Source organism: Rhinichthys klamathensis, unplaced genomic scaffold, assembly GCF_029890125.1.
Source record: "Rhinichthys klamathensis goyatoka isolate OS25496 unplaced genomic scaffold, OSU_Roscu_1.1 h1tg000011l_1, whole genome shotgun sequence".
NCBI classification, from domain to species: domain Eukaryota; kingdom Metazoa; phylum Chordata; class Actinopteri; order Cypriniformes; family Leuciscidae; genus Rhinichthys; species Rhinichthys klamathensis.
In genome coordinates this window covers 13,732,209-13,751,471 of record NW_026606564.1, presented here as the reverse complement: position 1 = coordinate 13,751,471, position 19,263 = coordinate 13,732,209, and the positions used below count along the sequence as shown (strand labels likewise).

Genomic DNA, 19,263 nt, shown 5'->3' with positions numbered 1-19,263 from the left:
ATAAAACAAGTATCCTAAAGCACCTTTTCTTATCCTGGAACAGTCTTTTGTATTCACTCCATGTCTCATGTAGTTTACCTTGCTATTTCATTTGAGTTTACTAATAATTCAAAAGCTCTGCCGATGTTGATCCGTGTTTTCGTCCTGAGTCGATCAGAATCACGTTTGGCCTGACGAGCTTCAGCAGATAAAACTTTGTTTTGTTTTTTAAACTTATGTGGAGTTAGTGTTGGAGTGTGTGTTGTGCTGGAGGCAGGTCGTTTTTGGGTGTTATCAGACTCCATGTCGTCAGCTGCAGTGCCGTCGCATAGACTGTATATAAGGAGAGAGGCTCGGGAGCGCGCATGCACGTCACATCCGATGGATTTCGCGGTAAATCCGACCCGGAGACTTCACATATAAATATGAATATTGGCCTTCAGAGGTAATAGCAAAACCCGACAAGTGGATCATTGTAATGTGTGATTACAACCCTTTCACACACAGGCAATAAAAAAAGGATTCATTTTAGAAGAAAAGTTCCATATAGCACCTTTAATTAATGCTTAATTAATTTTATGCTTTTTACGCATTATGAAAACAAGACATTGTTATTTTAGTAGCATTAAAAAACAAAAGGATTATGAATTAATATCTTACTTACATCGTATCTACACTTTTCTACGGTGGCCGAGACAGCTCAACGCGCTGCAACTGAAGGAAACACATGCAAAAAGAAAAAAACGCATGCAAATAAAAAAAACAAAGAAGTGACGAACCCGGCTGGGACGTGCTTATTGCTCGTGAGCTTCCCTATGCCATAGGCTACTTTTTCTTCACAAAAAGAGTACATACTTTTAGGGCGTAGTATAAGTAGGCGAATTGGGATGCAGCAAGAGTGTCTGACTGACTGAGGAGAGCAGCACATGATGTTGAACGCAAAAACTCCCGCGAACACGCAGTTTGTTTCTTCATCGGAAACTAAACTAAACTAATCTGATTGGTTATTGCATTATAAGCTCAACAGAGACTTGTGTGATTGGTGGTAATGCTCAACGCTGGAAAAAAAAAGTATAAAAAGTAATCTTGCATGCCACGTGAGGATCTTTAATGCCGCAACATTTCCTTGACTTTCACTATTGAAGTGAAATGTGAAAATAGTTATAGATTAATTTTGACTGTGTAGGGGGAATTTTTTAACTATTTTATTTTCTAATTTTGTTGCTATAAAAGTTATGATTTTAAAATATGCTCAATGATAAATTGGAACCATTGAGGCTGTAATCTATCTATCTATCAACTAACTTTAAACTTCTTTTTAAACTTATAAATAAATACACTTATGAACTCTTAAACTCATAAATGAATAAACTCTGAACTCTTAGACTCATGTTACTTACTCACTTATAAACCATCCAGAACACCTTAGCAACCCACTCGAAACACCCTAGCTACTTTAAATTACTTCAAACTATACTTTAAAATTTAAACTACTTTAATCTTTAAACTAAATTAAACTTTAAACTAATTTAAACATCAAACTAATTTAAACATTAAAATACTTTAAACTTCTTCAAACTTATTGGTCCAAACTTTCACAAGCCAACTTAAAGTTTGTCTCGAAGAACTTTTTAATCTAGTTTCTACATTATTTTTCTATACATTGACTCACTGGGGGCTCTAACCGGCAATATGCCCTTTAAGTCTGCTGTTTAAAACAAATAAAGAACTAATGTAAGAGAATGGTTATTATGTGCAAACAGTGAGAAACTCTGTACATTTGTGTATATTTGTTCCGATTTGCAGCTTGTGTGACATATAAACACTCACCAACCCGATCACTTGTTTTAGCGTTCATGTAAACACACTACATTCAGATTCATCAATCGAAATGATTTCAGTCCGATTGAAACAAAAGTTGTGTATGTAAACATAGCCAGTGTTAAGTGCTTTAAATTGTGCCCAAAATGTTATTACTAAGCCCCTGTGAAAGTCAGACACTACCAATCTACCCCATTTAGAAATGTTCAGAGACTAACATACGGTACAAACTTTCATTCACCCTGCAAATAAAAATCCATGCATGGTTTTACATGTGGATGCAGTGGCCTTCTTCACAAACACACAGATATTGTAATAGCTGTAATTCAAAGCAGAATCAAGAACTTTGAAGTCTGAATCTTCATAAACTATGAACCAAGCTATCAGTTGCAATCATGTGTCATTATGTTCTAAGGATTTTTGACTGCAAGAACTCCCAGCTCAGTCCTACTGCTAGAATAGTTTGTCCCTATACGAATGAAATAGTGTACATAGCACTTTTTAATCTTTTTCTGACTTTTAATATTTTAGTTTTCCTTTTCAACCTACACTTCACATTTTAAGCAAATGGCTGTAGCATTTAATTTAAAAACATGACAATGTGGTAGTGTCCCAATGGAAGAAATACATTCTTTCGTAAATTGTCCCAGTCCCTTCGACCAGGAGAAACTCTTGCCCATGCATCCACCAGTTTGGAGAACCACTTCTTTAACAGATGTTGCAGGAAAGAGTTTCTCAACTCTGACCCTCAAGGTCCGCTTTCCTCCAGAGTTTATCTCCAACACTAATCAAACACTCAAATGGAAGGCTGTGTCCTTGTAAGGCTACATATCTCTCCTGCAACGTCAGCAAGTGGCACCAAAGGCCATCTCAATTTGAAGGATTCTTGGAAAGCAGCTTTCATTTCGTGTCCTTCGTGTTCAGCTCATTTTGAAGGATGGATTAGCTGCGTCCCAATTCAGAGGCTGCATTCGAAGGCCGATTGCATCACCGCGGCGCGACGAAGGCTGTCCCAATTCGAAGGCGGCCTACAAATGCGTCCTTATCTGTGTCCCAATTCGGAGGCCGCATCCTTCTAAGGCTGCATTTGAAGGCCGATTGCGTCACACTGGCACAATAAAGGCTGTCCCAATTCAAGGCACCTTCAAATACGTTCTTCTTTCCCCGTCCCGCTAAGGATAGAAATAGAATAAGCCGATCCTTCGCAGCCTAGCCTATCCCAAGATTCATTGCGGCTGTGACGACAGGATTTTTAAAAAGCAAATGGCGGGTGATAGTTCTATGGCGGCCGAAGAATACACTTATAAATGTAAGTATTGTGTTTTAATTAACTCAAATATCTAGTGAAACCAGTGTTAAAAGCCAGTGGTCTTTCTTTCTTAAAAACGTGAACTTAAATTAAAAATGTTACCACTGCGTGACTTCATTTGTAAGGTGGTCTGAGGCAAAACGTGTTCTAATATTTCGTTTTGTTTTAGGGAGCAAGGAGCAGACAGCTCGATTTATTAAAATGAGGGCCGCAAACGATGATTTATTTACCGGGGCCAAAAACTCAGCCAGCGTGGCTTGGAGGTAAAGCCTGTTTCCACTAGGCTCTCTTGTGTATTATAACAACAAGCCCTCACCCTATTCAAAGCTCACAACAATAAGACAACCAGTAGATAAGGCAATAGTCTTTCACTTTGTTGTTTTTTGTAGTGCTGTCATGCAATACATGTCTACAAATGTTTTAACCAAACTTGAGGATCCAGAAATATGATTTCTGGAGTATTTTGTATGCATGTCCTGCTGTTATATTTTCTTATAAGTGTTTCCCTTTTCTCTTGTTTAAGGACAATACTGGAGAAAATGGGCCTGCTGGGGAAGGTCACTTCCTTGCAGGCCAAAAAGAAATGGGACAACTTAAAAAGAAAATACAAAGTATGCAAAAATTAATAGACACATCGTTGCTGAAGTATATGTTGTGCTTTTGTTGTTAACAAGTGTGGTTTATTTGCTCTCCCTTAGGATTGCAAGTGTCCTGGGACATGTGAGGGAGTGAGTGGGAAACCCACTGCTGAAACTTGGCCGTGGTTTGTCCTCATGGATGAGGTGTTGGGACAGAGGCATTCCAGCAACCCCCCTGTCCTCATTACCTCTATCCCTGAGGACACATCAGGGCCAAGTTCAGTGATGGATGACCAAGATCAGGAGGAGCCAGAGCCTGCACCAACACCAGCCAAGAGGAAAAGAGAGCGAGAGGATGAGCTGATCGAGCTAATCAGGGAGGACATGAAGTTTCAGAGAGAGACCGAGGAGAGGAGATCACAGGAGCGCAGGGAGAGAATGGACAGACTGTTTTCTCTTCTTGAGAGAATGGTTGAGAAATAACAATTTTGTTATACAAGTTAAAATGCGTAAATGAAAAAAAAAAATTGTTCTATACAATATTTTTACAACTATTTACAAGCTTGCGTTTAAGATCAGAAAAACAAAATAAATGTTAAATTAACCGTACGGAAGAAAACTACGTTTCTGTACACTTTTATTGAGCCGAGCAGGGAGAACCTGGTGGTGCTGCTGGACATGGATGGGCTCAGGGTGTTAGTGTGACATCATCTGGGATGAGTGCATATTTCCACTGTGTTGTCCACCAACAGGTTTGCTTCCATGTAGCTGAGATGTTTTCATAAAGAGGGAAGAATAAATTAAATGAACCTATCCTCAAAAATCAAGCCATAAAATATTTTGAACATGTAAAACCGTTCCATGACAATTGTTTTCTTAGACATCGTAACTGTACCTCCTCCGAGGCAGACACCTCTGCAGACATTCTCCTCATGCTCATCCTCCGCTTGGTGGCTTAATGTGGACATGGCAGACGTCAATAGCTCCTGCTGCTTTCAAGAAAACCCTTTGTGTCTCGCCAGCCCTGCAAACCCATGGCAAACCGCCTCCAGGTCTGATGGGGTCTGAAGGTGGATAAACTTACACCTACTCTGTGATTCTGTAGACAATGTGGTGCAGGAACGAGGCATTGTAAACAGTCTGGAGATTACGCTCTATGATGCACCACTCGCCAGCCAGAAAAGAAATGCCAGGGTCTCAATTGTGACACCCCATCCGTTTCTGCGTTTACTTGAGGAGGTCCTGAAGAACTGTCAAGTCCTCCCTGCTTAGCTACGTCTCTAAAAAATCTTTCCAGCACTGGGACCCTCAAATTTATTTAGCAGTATAGGGGTCTGGGCTGGTTTAAGGAAAGAGAGATTAAGAAATATATATATATATAAAACAATATTGATATTAGGTATCTTGATATTAGGTATCTATATATCTGTCTAAAGCTACAACAAAGTCATTGGTGGAAGAAATCACACTGTAAAAATGCTACAATGCGTTCAAAACTTTAGTTAAATATGTACTTAAAATATCACAAGCATGTATTCTGCCAGTGTTTTACTTTTTTATTAGATTGTATTTTATATATTACTGCTGCATTGCTATGCATGTTGCATTTTACTTCTGTATATGTTTAAGGTTAGTCAATTTTAACCGTTGATATCTTTTACCTTATATACTGTTGGGTAGTTTGGGTATAAAACTGTTGTACGCCCAGTCGCGTTGTACGGTTCCGACTGTTGGCCAGCCACCAACAAACATGAGCAGGCCCTCCACGTTATGGAGATGAAGATGCTCCGCTGGTCCCTCGACCTGTTGGCGTGTCATGGACGAAGTTGTCCGAAGGCGCATGAGCGTGGCGCCCATAGTTGACAAGATGCGTGAAGCCCGACTCCACTGGTATGGCCATGTCGTCAGAAGTGGCGATGAGACGGTGGTAAAAACGGCCTATCATCTATCAACACCTGGATGACGACCGCGCGGCCGGCCGAAGAAGCGGTGGCTTCAATATCACCACTGATGATGCCCTGGATTGAGCTTAGTGGCGAAAGGCATGCGAACAAGCGGACCCTATGCAAATATGGGATACACTGTAAAAAGTAAAACATTGGTGTTTTTCGTTTGATATATTTTTTTTTTTATTCCAATAGCCTAAAATTATTAGATTGTTAAGTAAAATTACATTTTGTGATTTGAATGTGTCTTTCAGTCTATTTTCTTAGATTGGCACAATATAAAATTATAACATTACAATGAATTTTAAATTATACATTCGATCAAACTACTTTTATTAGATTAAGCATGGTTTGCGCATGCGCACACGTGAAAACTCGAGAGAAGGTTCTAGAAGAGACCGAGCGCAGAAGTCGGAGCCGGGGGGTTATGAACAACGCGAAGCGAACAGGACACGTTTGTCAGGTAAGGGGGTACCATTCAGCATTTAAATACTTGAAAAGTATTAACGTCATATCATTTTAATAAACAGACACGCAGATTAGAAGTTATTATAACATTCATTTTGATATTATAGTGGTAAGTTATAGCGTTAATGCGCCATTTTACAGCTAACGATTTTCCTGGGAAATCCAAGAACTTAATATTATATACCGTTAGACCGATTGAATGGATATTATGAAAGGAAAAAATGATGAATGTTGTAAAAAAAACGATGTATTCATGACTGAGTTTTGAGTAACGACAATTAGCTGCTAACGTTAAATAAATCGCCTCAATATGGGAGTGACGTGTAGCTAGCTAACAACTTAACGTTAACGTTTCCCGCTCAGAGTTTAAAGTCAGGCTAACTGCCTCTCCCCCGGCTTTCAATATGAACGCAGATTTTATAACGTTATGTTTTATGTATTAAATTTGCGAAGGCGGAAATGAATGTGAGGAAAATAAATTTACACTTTGAAACTGCAAAACTAAAACGGATTAATGACTGTTTGGATTTGAATTTTAGGAAAGCTGCTGCTTGGTTGGCATGGTTCCTGGTTCCTAGTTTTGGGCAGTTTTGGTTGTCTGTCAAGTCTTCGCTGACACGGGTAAGTTGTTTTTGCGTTCAATACAGATTGCAGGGCAGGAGCAAATGATTATTGGAGAAGTCAAGGTAACGTTACTGTGTTTCAATAAAAACAGTCTTTTTAATAAACTATATGTACACTTACAAAGTTATCAATGCCTTGTTTCAAATGTTAGAACCTTAATTATACTTCCAACGAAGTGTGGGGCTACTTTGAACCTTGTTTATGGTTTATAAAACAGTGATTTATAGTACTGAGCATGATGCCCCTAACACTAACATTGTGAGCCTTTTGCACCTTTAGGCTAAATGTGTCAGGCAGGCATGGCGTTATAAAAAAATGCTCCATGATGAATGGGCAAATTTTTTATCATGTTTCATTATACTTTGTCTTTTTCAAACCGTATTTCTACTGTATGTGATAAAAAAGGAGCATGTAATTTTAATGAATGCATTTTGTTCAGGTCGTGGACAACACAAGGAGGGAATCAGTTCTTAAATGTTTATTCATCTACTTTGGTGAATCTGTTCACCATCTCATCAAGAAAATTCAGGTACGTACATCGCTCAGCCATCCACGCACATACTTACATACTGTACACACAGTACAAAAAAATTAGAATGTAGTCTAAGTTCAGTAATTTCAGAAAAAAAAGCTACAAAAAAGTGTAACTCATGCATTATATATATTTCACGCAATTATTTGTGCTACTTCTGTTGATTGCAGCTTATAGCTATGTTCACGTATATGCACTAAATACCTGGTATTTTGGCCTCCTTTTGCTGCATCAGTATGGAGGCAATCTGCATGTGGCACTGCTGAATGCCCAGGTTGTTTTAAAGGTTGTATCAGCGATTGCAGGCACAAACATAAATGATCATTCATCCTCATGATCCGCTAACTGCACGCCCCATAAGCAGGCCGTAAAAAAAAAACGTGTCTGTAGGCAGCCTAGGCTACGAGATCTGTACCCAAAAAATAAAAGACCGCAACAGTGCTACCAACCACTCAAAACCAAAATAGTGTTCCAAACAATTACTGACGTGGAAAAAATAGTCTTCCAACCAATTACTGACTGACCATGAAAATGCTTTTCTTAAGGCATACATTCTGTATTACAAATCCTTGTTTTTATTGGTTATATGTGATATTTTAATTTTCTGAGATACTCCATCAACTGTTTGGTCAGCACTCTTTATTCATTACTATGTATTGTCTCGCCAGGATATGCCAGGTGATAGCCAGAGCAACCAATGGCCATCTTCATCAGTGAGACAGACACCAGGGAGAGCATTGAGAGCACAGAGGTCCTCAGTAACGTGCCCTCAACCGCAGCTGCTGTAACAGTTTTATTTGGACTGCATGTGCTAAACCTCAAATTTCCAAAAGAACTGAAATTAACTATGTCGCCTCTGCACTCTGCTGCATTGTCAATGACTGACTGACAGCCTCCATTTCAGTGCTTTGATAAACACACACAGGATGGGAGAAACGCCTTCACCCCAGTCTCAACTACATCGTAATAGTAGTTCAGTAGTTGTTTGTTGTTTACTGAATGTGGCAATATCTATGTTTTGTATTTGATTTACATTTATTTCTTCTGACAAAAATTTCTGAGAGAACCAGACCAATTGTTTTTAGGTATTTGTTCTTTTTTCTTATTCTTGTTCTTATGATATATTCACATTGTAATACTGCTATATATGAAATTCAACTTGAAATGAACTGATTACTTGAACTGTCTAAGAATTACAAGTGTAAGTTTGTTTTGCCAAAAAAGAGTCTAATCTTAAAAACAGTGATTTTCATACAAGACTTAATAAATATTTAACAGAACGTTTGATCTGACTCATTGATGTTATGCCAATTGTGAAGCCTTTTGTATTATTTGGAATGAATATTTCAGATTGAAGAAAACTCAATTTAGATCAAGTCTGTTAAAAACACTTTTTTTTTATTTAAGCCAATTTAAAATAATGATTTACACCAAATTCAGAAAAGAGTTTTCATGAAATCAAGTCTGTTAAAAACCTTCTTTTTTCCATTTAAGCCAATTTAAAATATTGATTAACACCAAATTCAGAAAAGAGTTTGCATGAAATGCAGAAAATTAGTTTGAACTGAATGGTTTCTGAACATTAGGCCAATGTAAAATCTTTATTGTGAATGGTTACTTCAATTTTATTAGGTTAATCCAATGTTTCACTTTTTACAGTGTACACGCTAGGACAAAGAAGATACTGTTGGGTAGTTTAATCTACAGCAATGCATCATAATCTATAACGGATACGCAACGTTAGGACTGGAGTGCAGCTGTCCTGCAAAGTTTAGCTTCAACCCTGATAGCTACACCCATGATATGCTCAAGCCTTACCTGATTGAATTATGTTTTTATATTTCATTTTCAGCTGTTGCCACATTATTTTAATGCCTGCAGGATTGCACCTACATGAAAATTTAAATTAGGTTGAATAACATAGGCTACTGTTCTTCCAGTTTCACCTCTAATATTATAACAGTTGGGTAAATTACTCTAAAATAGTTATTAATTACTAACTACAAATGAGATCTTCAACAGTGTAATTAGATTAATGTAATAATTTCTATCTCTAGAATGTATTGGTCTACTTATTACTAATTACTTTCTAAATCCCATATCAACCTCAACCACTTGAACAATACAAGGAGAGACAAGACACTGCACTTTTAATGCTTTCAAATGAACAATATACAATTGCATGAATTATTCTTGAATTGACCAAAGTGTGCAGAGGGAGAAGGTAACATTAAAAATATACCGTTTAAAAATGTATGTTAAATCCACTATTGTTTTTTACAGAATTGTTCTATAGTCTATGCAGTATTTAATGCAATTACATCAGATTTTACTTTTAATTACAGAAGAATTAAGAGTAATCCCTTTAATTGAATTACAGTATTTAGATTACTTGGTAATTAATTACACCCAACACTGTATAACAGTAATTAAAATGTAAACTTAAGCATTGACAGCTATTTTCTCCCAAGATAAAACAGTTCTGCTGGTGAGACTACTGTATTAATGAGAATAATCTAAAATAATGAAAACTAATGGAAATTAGGCTTTAAATTTAAATATTCAGAGCTTGCATCAAATGTTTTGACACAATCAAAATGTTTTGGCATAAGGTTTTCACTTTGATATTTTTTCTTTTTTTACAGAATGAAATGAACAATCACACATCTGGCAGGACTACTGAATTGTTATTGTTATATTGTTTGTCATTTGTAAAAATGTTTATTTTTTTATTTGTTTACTTGCATTATTGTCTCTAGCAAATCAAGCTATTCAAAAGCCCATTCACAATCAACAATATAAAAATAATAATAGAAAATTAATGAAACACATAAGAAATAACACAGGATATCAGTGTATTTTTCCTGCACTGCTCTCTGAGCTCATGCCATTGTAATTGCATTGCATTGTTTAGTAAATTGGACAGAGTGTGGGTGAAATTCAGATAACAATCATTTTGCATTTCACCAAAACAGATTGTATTTTATTTTTATATTATAGATATTTATAGATATTTTTATATTAATATTTTGATTTGAGTCACTGATAGTTTATATATGTTTATTTCAAATGTTTGGATACACGGACCTTTATTTTGCCTGTGTGCGCGCCAGAGCCATGGTGCGCCGCGCGCTTAGGTCATGATGTGACGTCACGGTCACATGGCCGCGCCTCAGCTACGAGAAGGTTTGTATTAAGGTCTATTGACAAACATAACGCGTTCATAATCCGTTAGAAGTCGTATAAATGCGCTCCAACAACATCATATTACTGTCTTAATACTGTAATTGAAAACATTTAGCGATGTATGATGACATGAATGGACATTATTTTCAGTGAATGTAATAACAGCATTGCTTCATTCGCAGAGCTGGCTGATCTCATCATAAATCGCACATTTATGAATTTTACGTTCCTTTCTTTATTGCTGATCATATTGATGCATTCCTGTTTTTACATGAAGGTTGATATGATGAATTTGTGCATCTGTCATCACATTACGTCAAAATTGTGGATGGAAAAAGACATAAATTCTGTAATATAATCACTGAATGATAAGCTGCTTGTCATCAAGTACATCGTTTATGTATGATCTTGTTTCAGTTCACAATTCAAAAGTATTTAATTTAAATAGATTTCATTTAAACTTTAGTAAAGTTGTATTATTAATAGTTATTTCTATTCAGGGTAGGTTTTCCCCATGAAACAAACAGTTTTGGATGGATTGTCCTTTATATATTTCCACTTTACTTACAATATATGAATCTCCAACGTGTGTTTACGAGGGTTAGGGTTGCATTTGAGATGAATATTTTGCATCTGGTGGGTTTGCTGCCAAAAAAGCACTTTTTTTTGTTTCATCTGACCACAGAACTGAGTCACGTTTGTACTCCAGTCGTGTCCGGCAACTGAATATGCTGGAGTTTGTTTTTGGATGAGAGCAAAACCCTCACAAACAACTTGTGGCAATGTAGGTGCAGTTTGATATATGTTTTAAGGCTTTCTGACCCCAACACTCTGCATCTAATCTCTGCATTTCTCCATCTGTGATCCTTGGAGAGTCTTTGGCCACTCAGACCGTCCTCCTCACTGTCCAATAGGACGATATAAACACACGTCCTCTTCCTGGAAGATGTATAACAGTTCCTGTTGATGGGAACTAATTCATTATTGCTCAACGATCTTTTGCTGCACATCAGAACTATATTATGTGTTTTACTCATTGTGATGTATGTTTAAGGGAATTTGGCCTTTGTGTTTCCTCATATTTATAGTCCTTTGAAATAAGAAGTCACGATTGGATAATTTAATGTTCCTAGTCACCCTGGTGTGCTAAAACATATGTCAATTCTACTGTAATTTGGCATTTTGGACACTTGATGCAGATTTTCACACTCTATTGCTCTGTGTAGTGAGTAGCCTATGCTTGGATCTTTACTTTATCAAATAAGTGTAACAAAATATCTTTGTGTTTATTCGCATCAGTTTTCACCATGATATCGAGGAGTTCCACTGCCATATATGAAGATATGGTGTATTGCAAGAAATCGTATAAAGATGTGAGTATTTTCTCCTTATTTCTTCTCTAGCCATGTTTCCAAAGTTGCGCATGTATCTCTCTAGACATGTTTCCATCCAACGTTGCAAATGTATGGAATATTGCATAAGACATTTTGCGAAGAGAATAAAATCGTCACTTCCTGATAAACTGTCGATAAATATCACTTAAGAAAAATGGAAGTTGGTGCAGTAGGAGAAGCCACTGTAGCCTATATAATAATTTTCATATATAATATATTACTCCTCAGAGCGTGCAGATGAAATGCCATAAACATGCCGTCCCATCGCAAAGTCTTTTTTGATGCGCATCGAGGAATTTATTCGGTAAACATGTTTCCATCGTAGTTTATGTGCATGTTTTCTTATCGGTTAAAACATTTGACTCAGTTGAGTGCATATGTTTTTTATGCACATTTTTTATAATGTATGCACATCTTGGCATATTTATTCAGCTTGTTTATGCAATATTCCAAAATGCGCATAAAAATAGGTGGATAGCTTTTGTCTAATAGACTGGTTCAAGTGTGTGTGGGGATATTTGTGCTGTTTGAGTTCTTTAATAATCAGCTATACAGATTTTTTGTTCTGTTTTTAATGACCAGTGACGATATCACATAATTTTATTAAAAAGACACAACATTACTAAAATATTTAATGCAAATTTATCAATTAAACAAAATAAAATAATTACATGATAAATTAAACATAAATAGCCCTACTTCAGATACTTCTCTCTCACACACCAACATGTGAACTTACTGGAGGATGTTCTAAAGAATAAGACAGATAAGATGGTTGTGAGATGTTTTGAGTATCCAAATAAATGTGATTATTATAAAAATGGTGTAAAAACTTTTAGAGTTGTGGAAAAATAGTCTGGAGCCCTGTAATGTACTACAATACACTGCAAATATAATAATATAATAAGTATTAATAACATCTAACACTATTTACACTTGTGATTAAAAGTAATACTTTTTTTTTTCATTGTTTGCATTTAACACTTAGTGCAGATAGCCTCTGCTATTTTTTATTTGATTTATTTTGTCCACAAAAAAAAGGGAATTCAACAATGAAGTATGATGCAGTCAGTTTTATTGTATACACCAATTAGCCAAAACATTAAGACAACCTCCTAATATGTTGATCCCCTGCTGATTTTGTACATTTTCCCACTTACAAAGAAAAAAATTGTCAATAATTTATATGGTAGGTTTATTTTAACAGATAGAGATTAGATAAACTAATCATCAGGGGATCAAATACTTATTTTCTCCACTGTATTACAACTAAAACCTGTGAAAATGTTACCTGTTGTGATGCAAGAGGCTTTAAAAGATATTTTTGAAACCATTTCTTTATCAGTGTGCACAATGCTTAAATAAGAATGTATAAATAGTTTTTTTTTTTCTTCACAGCAGTTCACTGATACATGCTTGGAAGTATCCTGTCATTCAACAAGTAGAACGCATATAAAGAAGCAGTAGAAACTACCTCAGATGTAACTATAGAAATCTATATGACATGCTATTGTAATCATGGAGTTTATTAAAGTGGAAATTGGGGACATGAGTGATGAAGAACCATCCAGAGTGGAAAATGAAAATATTGAGGAACAAAGAGGTTGGTATCCATTCTTGATCCTTCTCTAAAGTTGTCATATCATGGAGAATCCAATTGTCCTTCATCTTTTGAGATGAAAGTTAATTGTACACTATGCGATCTTATGGTGGAAATTGTTTTAATCAATCATTGATTATTATTATTTAATCCATTAATTGAATAGTCCACATCTTCCCCAGTGCTGCCCTTCAAACTACTACATGTCAGTAGCCTGTTTCCATTACCCTTCAAATTGCGCAAACTGAAATTGCAAGTGTAAATACGTCCAATGGAAACACGTCAATTACCCAAAAACTCCCATATATCGCTAAAAAAAGTTTTCAAGCTCGCATGAGGAGGTTTTTCAGGCAATTCGAAAAAAGGAATATTTTGCAAAACTGCAATGAAAACATTTCCAGGTCACCTGGCGTACGTAAGAGTTTATCATTCTTTAAAGAAGGCGCAGTGTGTTTAGACAGAAGACGAGACAGAGTTCTTTATTAAATTCATAAAAGACAAAAGTATTACGGCAATGCTGGACTCTAAACAACAAAGAAATGCCACAATTTATCAAGATCTCGAAGCAGAAATGATGGAGAAACACACAGAAACACTCATATGTGCCGCTCCCAGTATAAGGGGTTTTCCTTGCCATTAAAGGGTTAGTTCACCCAAAAACAAAAATTCTGTCAGTAATTTCTCACCCTCATGTTGTTTCAACCCCGTAAGACGTTTCTTCATCTTCGGAACACAAATTAAGATATTTCTGATTAAATCTGAGAGCTGGATCACTCCTCCATAGGCTTCTTAAGGGATCGAAACTGGCCGGCCCAAAAGTTATGAAAGACATTGTTAAAATAGTCAGAGTCACTACAGTGGCTCAACCTTAAAGGGATAGTTCGGCCAAAAATGATATTTAAACCATGCATTACTCACCCTCAAGCCGTTCGAGATGCATATGTCAATCTTGTTTCAGACGAACACATTTTCAGTTATTTTAGAAAATGTCTTAGACCCTTCAGTGGATATAATGTGAAGCAATGGGGTCCACCTCCTTCAAGTCCCAAAATGTGCATATATCCTTCACAAAAGTAATCCATCCGGCTCCAGGGGGATAAACGAAGGCCTTATGAGGGAATTATTTTCTTTTACACGGCGGCGCCACTATTAGCATTTCTCCCGCTTCGTCTTCGAGTTGCCTCAGGCGGCGCCCATTTTTTCGACACTGTGGTCACTTTGGTAAGTTTTGTTATATTTATTTAATTTACGATAGATTTTGAGTGACATGTGTTGACAAAATGTGCTTCTCTATAACTGTGTAGGCGGCTGCAAGTTGGTCATTTCCATTTCTCCCGCTTCGTCTTCGAGTTGCTTCAGGCGGCGCCCATTTTATCCAACAGTGTAAATCACTTTGGTAAGTGTTGATATATTTATTTAATTTACGATAGATTTTTAATGATATTTGTTTACGATATGCATTCATTTTGAACGCGCGTCGATCGTTGCCGGAAGTCAGATATTTTCATTTATAAAGTTTTAAATATGTATATTTTTACGACAAAACCGCACGGATTACCCTCATAAGGCCTTCGTTTATCCCCCTGGAGCCGGATGGATTACTTTAGTGAAGGATATATGCACATTTTGGGACTTGAAGGAGGTGGACCCCATTGCTTCACATTATATCCACTGAAGGGTCTAAGACATTTTCTAAAATAACTGAAAATGTGTTCGTCTGAAACAAGATTTACATATGCATCTCGAACGGCTTGAGGGTGAGTAATGCATGGTTTAAATATCATTTTTGGCCGAACTATCCCTTTAAGTTTATCAAGCGACGAGAATACTTTTTGTGCGCAAAAAAACAAACAAAAATAACGACTTTATTCAACTAATCATTTCCTTCTCTGTACGGCCGTGATATTTCACGTAGTGATATTGCGCAAAGCTTCTAGGTTGCACGTCACACGCAGGCTCACTATTGCCCGACGCTGGTCATGTGTGTGATGCGTGACGTACAACCTAGAAGCGCTGCCCTAGGAAGCCTAGAAGCGCTAACCCTTTAATGCTTAGATACACGCCTACGTCTCCTTCCATTAAAAATAATGGCTAGTTGAGATATATGTGAACCTACCAACATCAGTTGCCATGATTTTTGGAATGACTTATCGCGAGAGGAATAAATTACGCTTTAGTCGGATAACATTGGTTAATGGAAACGCTGTCATTTTGCTATAGTTTTAATCGACATTTAGAAAATCTCGCAAAAGTTTTGCGCAAATCTGTAATGGAAGCCCGGCTACTGGCTCTCAACCTGCTGTTTTATTGTACAATTTTACAAATCAGAAAACATTTGTGCATACGCAAACTATTCTTTTTTTGCATACATAAATTTTTATTATAAAATCTATGCCAAGGTTTATACATGAGGGCCCTATTCTGAACAAACAAATTACATCTTGGTCACATTTTCATGTATTGTAACTTTTTTTTTTTAAATGTTGCAAACGACTGAACCTAACTGTAGTCTTTACCCTGATCTTACACACCTGTAATTTTCAGATCTTGATGACCTTGAGTAGATTCTTCAGGTCTGTTTGATTAACTAAACTGAAGGCTGAAGAGTCCTGACTTTAAAAAAAAAAACTACAATTTACAACTACAAAAAAAATTTACAATTAGAAACTTGACCACTGTTGCTTTCTGAAAAAGTGTTTTAACTTTATTTCACGGTTGTCCCTCTTTTTAACTGAATATATAACAGTTTAATATGTTCATTTTAGACCTGATGGGAGTGAAAGAGGAAAGGCAATATCAGAATGAAGCGGAGGAGGAACATCAGTATAAAAAAACGCATAATTTTATAACTGGAGAAAATTCTAGTTGCTCAGTGTTTGCCAACAGTTTCTCTCAAAAAAGAATAGAAGCCACAACATCTTTCACGTGCCATCAGTGTGGAAGTATGTTCACACAAAAAGGAAGCCTCAAGGTTCATTTAAGAATCCACACCGGTGAGAAGCCTTTCACATGCCTTCAGTGTGGCAAGAGTTTCACGCGTAAAGGAAATCTTAAGGATCACTTACGAGTCCACTCTGGAGAGAAGCCCTTCACGTGCCCTCAGTGTGGAAAGAGTTTCACCCGTGAAAGATACTGTAAGGATCACATGAGAGTTCACACCGGAGAGAGTCGTTTTGCTTGCCCTCAGTGTGGCAAGAGCTTCACGTGTAAAGACCATCTTAAAGACCACATACGCATTCACACAGGAGAGAAGCCCTACGTGTGCCATCAGTGTGGAAAGAGGTTCTCACGTATAGGAAACCTTAAGGATCACATGAAAATTCATGCTGGAGAGAAGCCTTTCATATGTCCTCAATGTGGCAAAAGTTTCAGGCGTAAAGGAAATCTCAAAGGTCACATACGAGTTCACTCTGGAGAGAAGCCCTTCACATGCCCTCAATGTGGAAAGAGTTTCACACGGGAAGGATACTGTAAGGATCACATGAGAGTTCACAGCGGAGAGAGTCGTTTTGCATGCCCTCAGTGTGGAAAGAGCTTCACGTGTAAGGAAAATCTCAAAGACCACATACGCATTCACACAGGAGAGAAGCCCTACTCGTGCCGTCAGTGTGGAAAGAGGTTCTCCCGTAAAGGAAACCTTAAGTATCACATGAGAATTCACGCTGGAGAAATGGCTTTCACTTGCCCTCAGGATGGAAAGACTTTTACACATGAGGGATACGTTAAAGATCACATGAAAGTTAACTCTGGGAAGAAGCCGTTTGCATGTCTTCAATGTGGAAAGAGTTTCAAACATAAAGGATATTTTAAAGATCACCTGAGAGTACACTCGGGCGCGAGCCCTTTCACATGCTCTCAGTGTGGAAAGAGTTTCACACAGAAAGGACACCTTAATGCTCACACACGGAGTCACACTGGAGAGAAGCCCTTCACATGCTGCCAGTGTGGGAAGGGTTTTACCCGGGCGGCGTATCTCAACAATCACCTGCGTTCTCACTCGGGAGAAAAGCCGTTTAACTGTGATCAGTGCAGGCAGAAATTTATTCTGCCGAGACATTTAAAGACCCACCTTAAAATCCATACTAATGAGAGGCCCTACTTGTGTTCTTTTTGTGGCAAGACTTTTTTATGGCTTAGTAATTTTACTCATCATCAGAAAATGCATAGTGGTGTGAAAGCTCATTCGTGCACTGTGTGTGGTAAAGCTTTTACTAGAGCTGGCGGCTTGAAAATACACAAAAGAATCCATACTGGAGAAAAACCATACGCATGTACACATTGTAGAAAGGGTTTTACTGAGTCTGGAAAGCTGAAACAACATTAGAAAGTTCATACTGGAGATACGCCTCTCCTCCATGTGGAAAGAGTTATGCACAGTCACATACTCTGCTGACTTGTGTACAAAAAAAAAAGCATTGCTCTAAGTTTATTCATCTTTGGTTTGTTTCAATTCCACCGTCACTTCTTCGATTTACTTATTACATGTTTACTTGGTAAAAAAAAATCAGTTTATTTGATTTTGAAGTATATCAGAAAATAGCTGTTTCTGTGAAAGGCTACGTAAGGTAAAATGTCATACAATTTTTAATTTGCATGGTTGTGGTTGGCATGCATCTAAACTTGCAATGAGATTGTTATAAGAATAGAAGTGCCGTGTTGTAAGAAGCGTAACCAGTCAACAACTGTGGAGATAGCATAGATATATTTTGCAACCAAGGCCAGTAATGTCCATTTACAGTGTGATGATTGTATGTCATAAAATTAATAATGTCATGAACTTGAAGTAGTGTTTACATCTACTGAAAAAAGGTTCACTAAAAACTTGAGATTGTAAGAGCACAATCAAATCGAAATCAATCAAATTTTCTGCTCTTTCCTTTTTAAAAATTCTTGTGGCCAATAACTTGAACTGGTGAATTAACTGAAAATTGGGTATTGATTGTGATGCACAATAATGACAATTCTTGATTGAAACTGAAAATGTTGGGCATACTAACCTCGCAGTAGCCCCATAATTAAAATCTACGAGTCTCCTGCTGTTGCTGAGGTTAAGCCTGTTCGCAAGTTCATCAAGTTCATCCCTCATCATGGCTACCCCAGAATTTCCTTTTGCAGCAGTTCCACGTCCAGAAGCCAGGCATGCAGAGATGGTCTTGTTATTGGGAGATGCGAAGGTCTGTGGCTCTAACATAGGAGAAAAAGTGCTTGTGGACTGTGCTTTACTGAACAGAAAAAAATAACACAAATTATTACTATTAGCTGTAGATTATTGGTCACTAGAGTGTGCAAAAAAAAACACACATTTAAGATTAGATTTGAATCTGTTTATTAAAAATAGCTTTATTGGGCATATAGAAGTGACATTGAATACTTTTGTAAATGTACTCTTGGCCAATTCCCTATGACTTACTTTTAGGACAAAGGCCTCACAGGAAGCGCTGTCCTTTTTGTGGGTGTGGCAGTGTGTCATATGACCATCTGGACACTTTTTCACTCATAAATGAACTGGAATCAATAGAAAAAGCTCAGAACGGCACAATTTTTTCCATCCAATGGTCATTGATCATATGCCCCGTCATAGGACTTGTTTAAAAGGTTGGATTACCTTGTCACTTCTTGGCATCTTTTAAGGCTGTTGTGCCTCTCCCCTAGGGGATCCAAATACAGAGCCTGCTTTTCCTTTGGGATCATAACCTTAATAATTGGAATATTACAAATGTTTTTTTTAGAAAAGCCACAAAAAAGTTCCACCTACTCACACATATTAAACATATTAAGTGTGTTTATTATAAGTAAAACTATTACTTAAACTATATATTAAATATA

General features: G+C 37.1%; 1 protein-coding gene across 1 annotated transcript; it reads left to right on the top strand.

The window, feature by feature from the left end:
• Positions 1-11,758: 11,758 nt before the first annotated feature.
• On the top strand, positions 11,759-17,823 carry si:dkey-33c14.6 (gastrula zinc finger protein XlCGF57.1). The gene is made up of 3 exons (XM_056267047.1): positions 11,759-11,816; positions 13,236-13,440; positions 16,203-17,823. Exons 2-3 carry the CDS (start codon positions 13,356-13,358, stop codon positions 17,759-17,761), a joined length of 1,644 nt encoding a protein of 547 aa, XP_056123022.1. The 5' UTR covers positions 11,759-11,816; positions 13,236-13,355; the 3' UTR covers positions 17,762-17,823.
• The last annotated feature ends 1,440 nt before the right edge of the window (positions 17,824-19,263 follow it).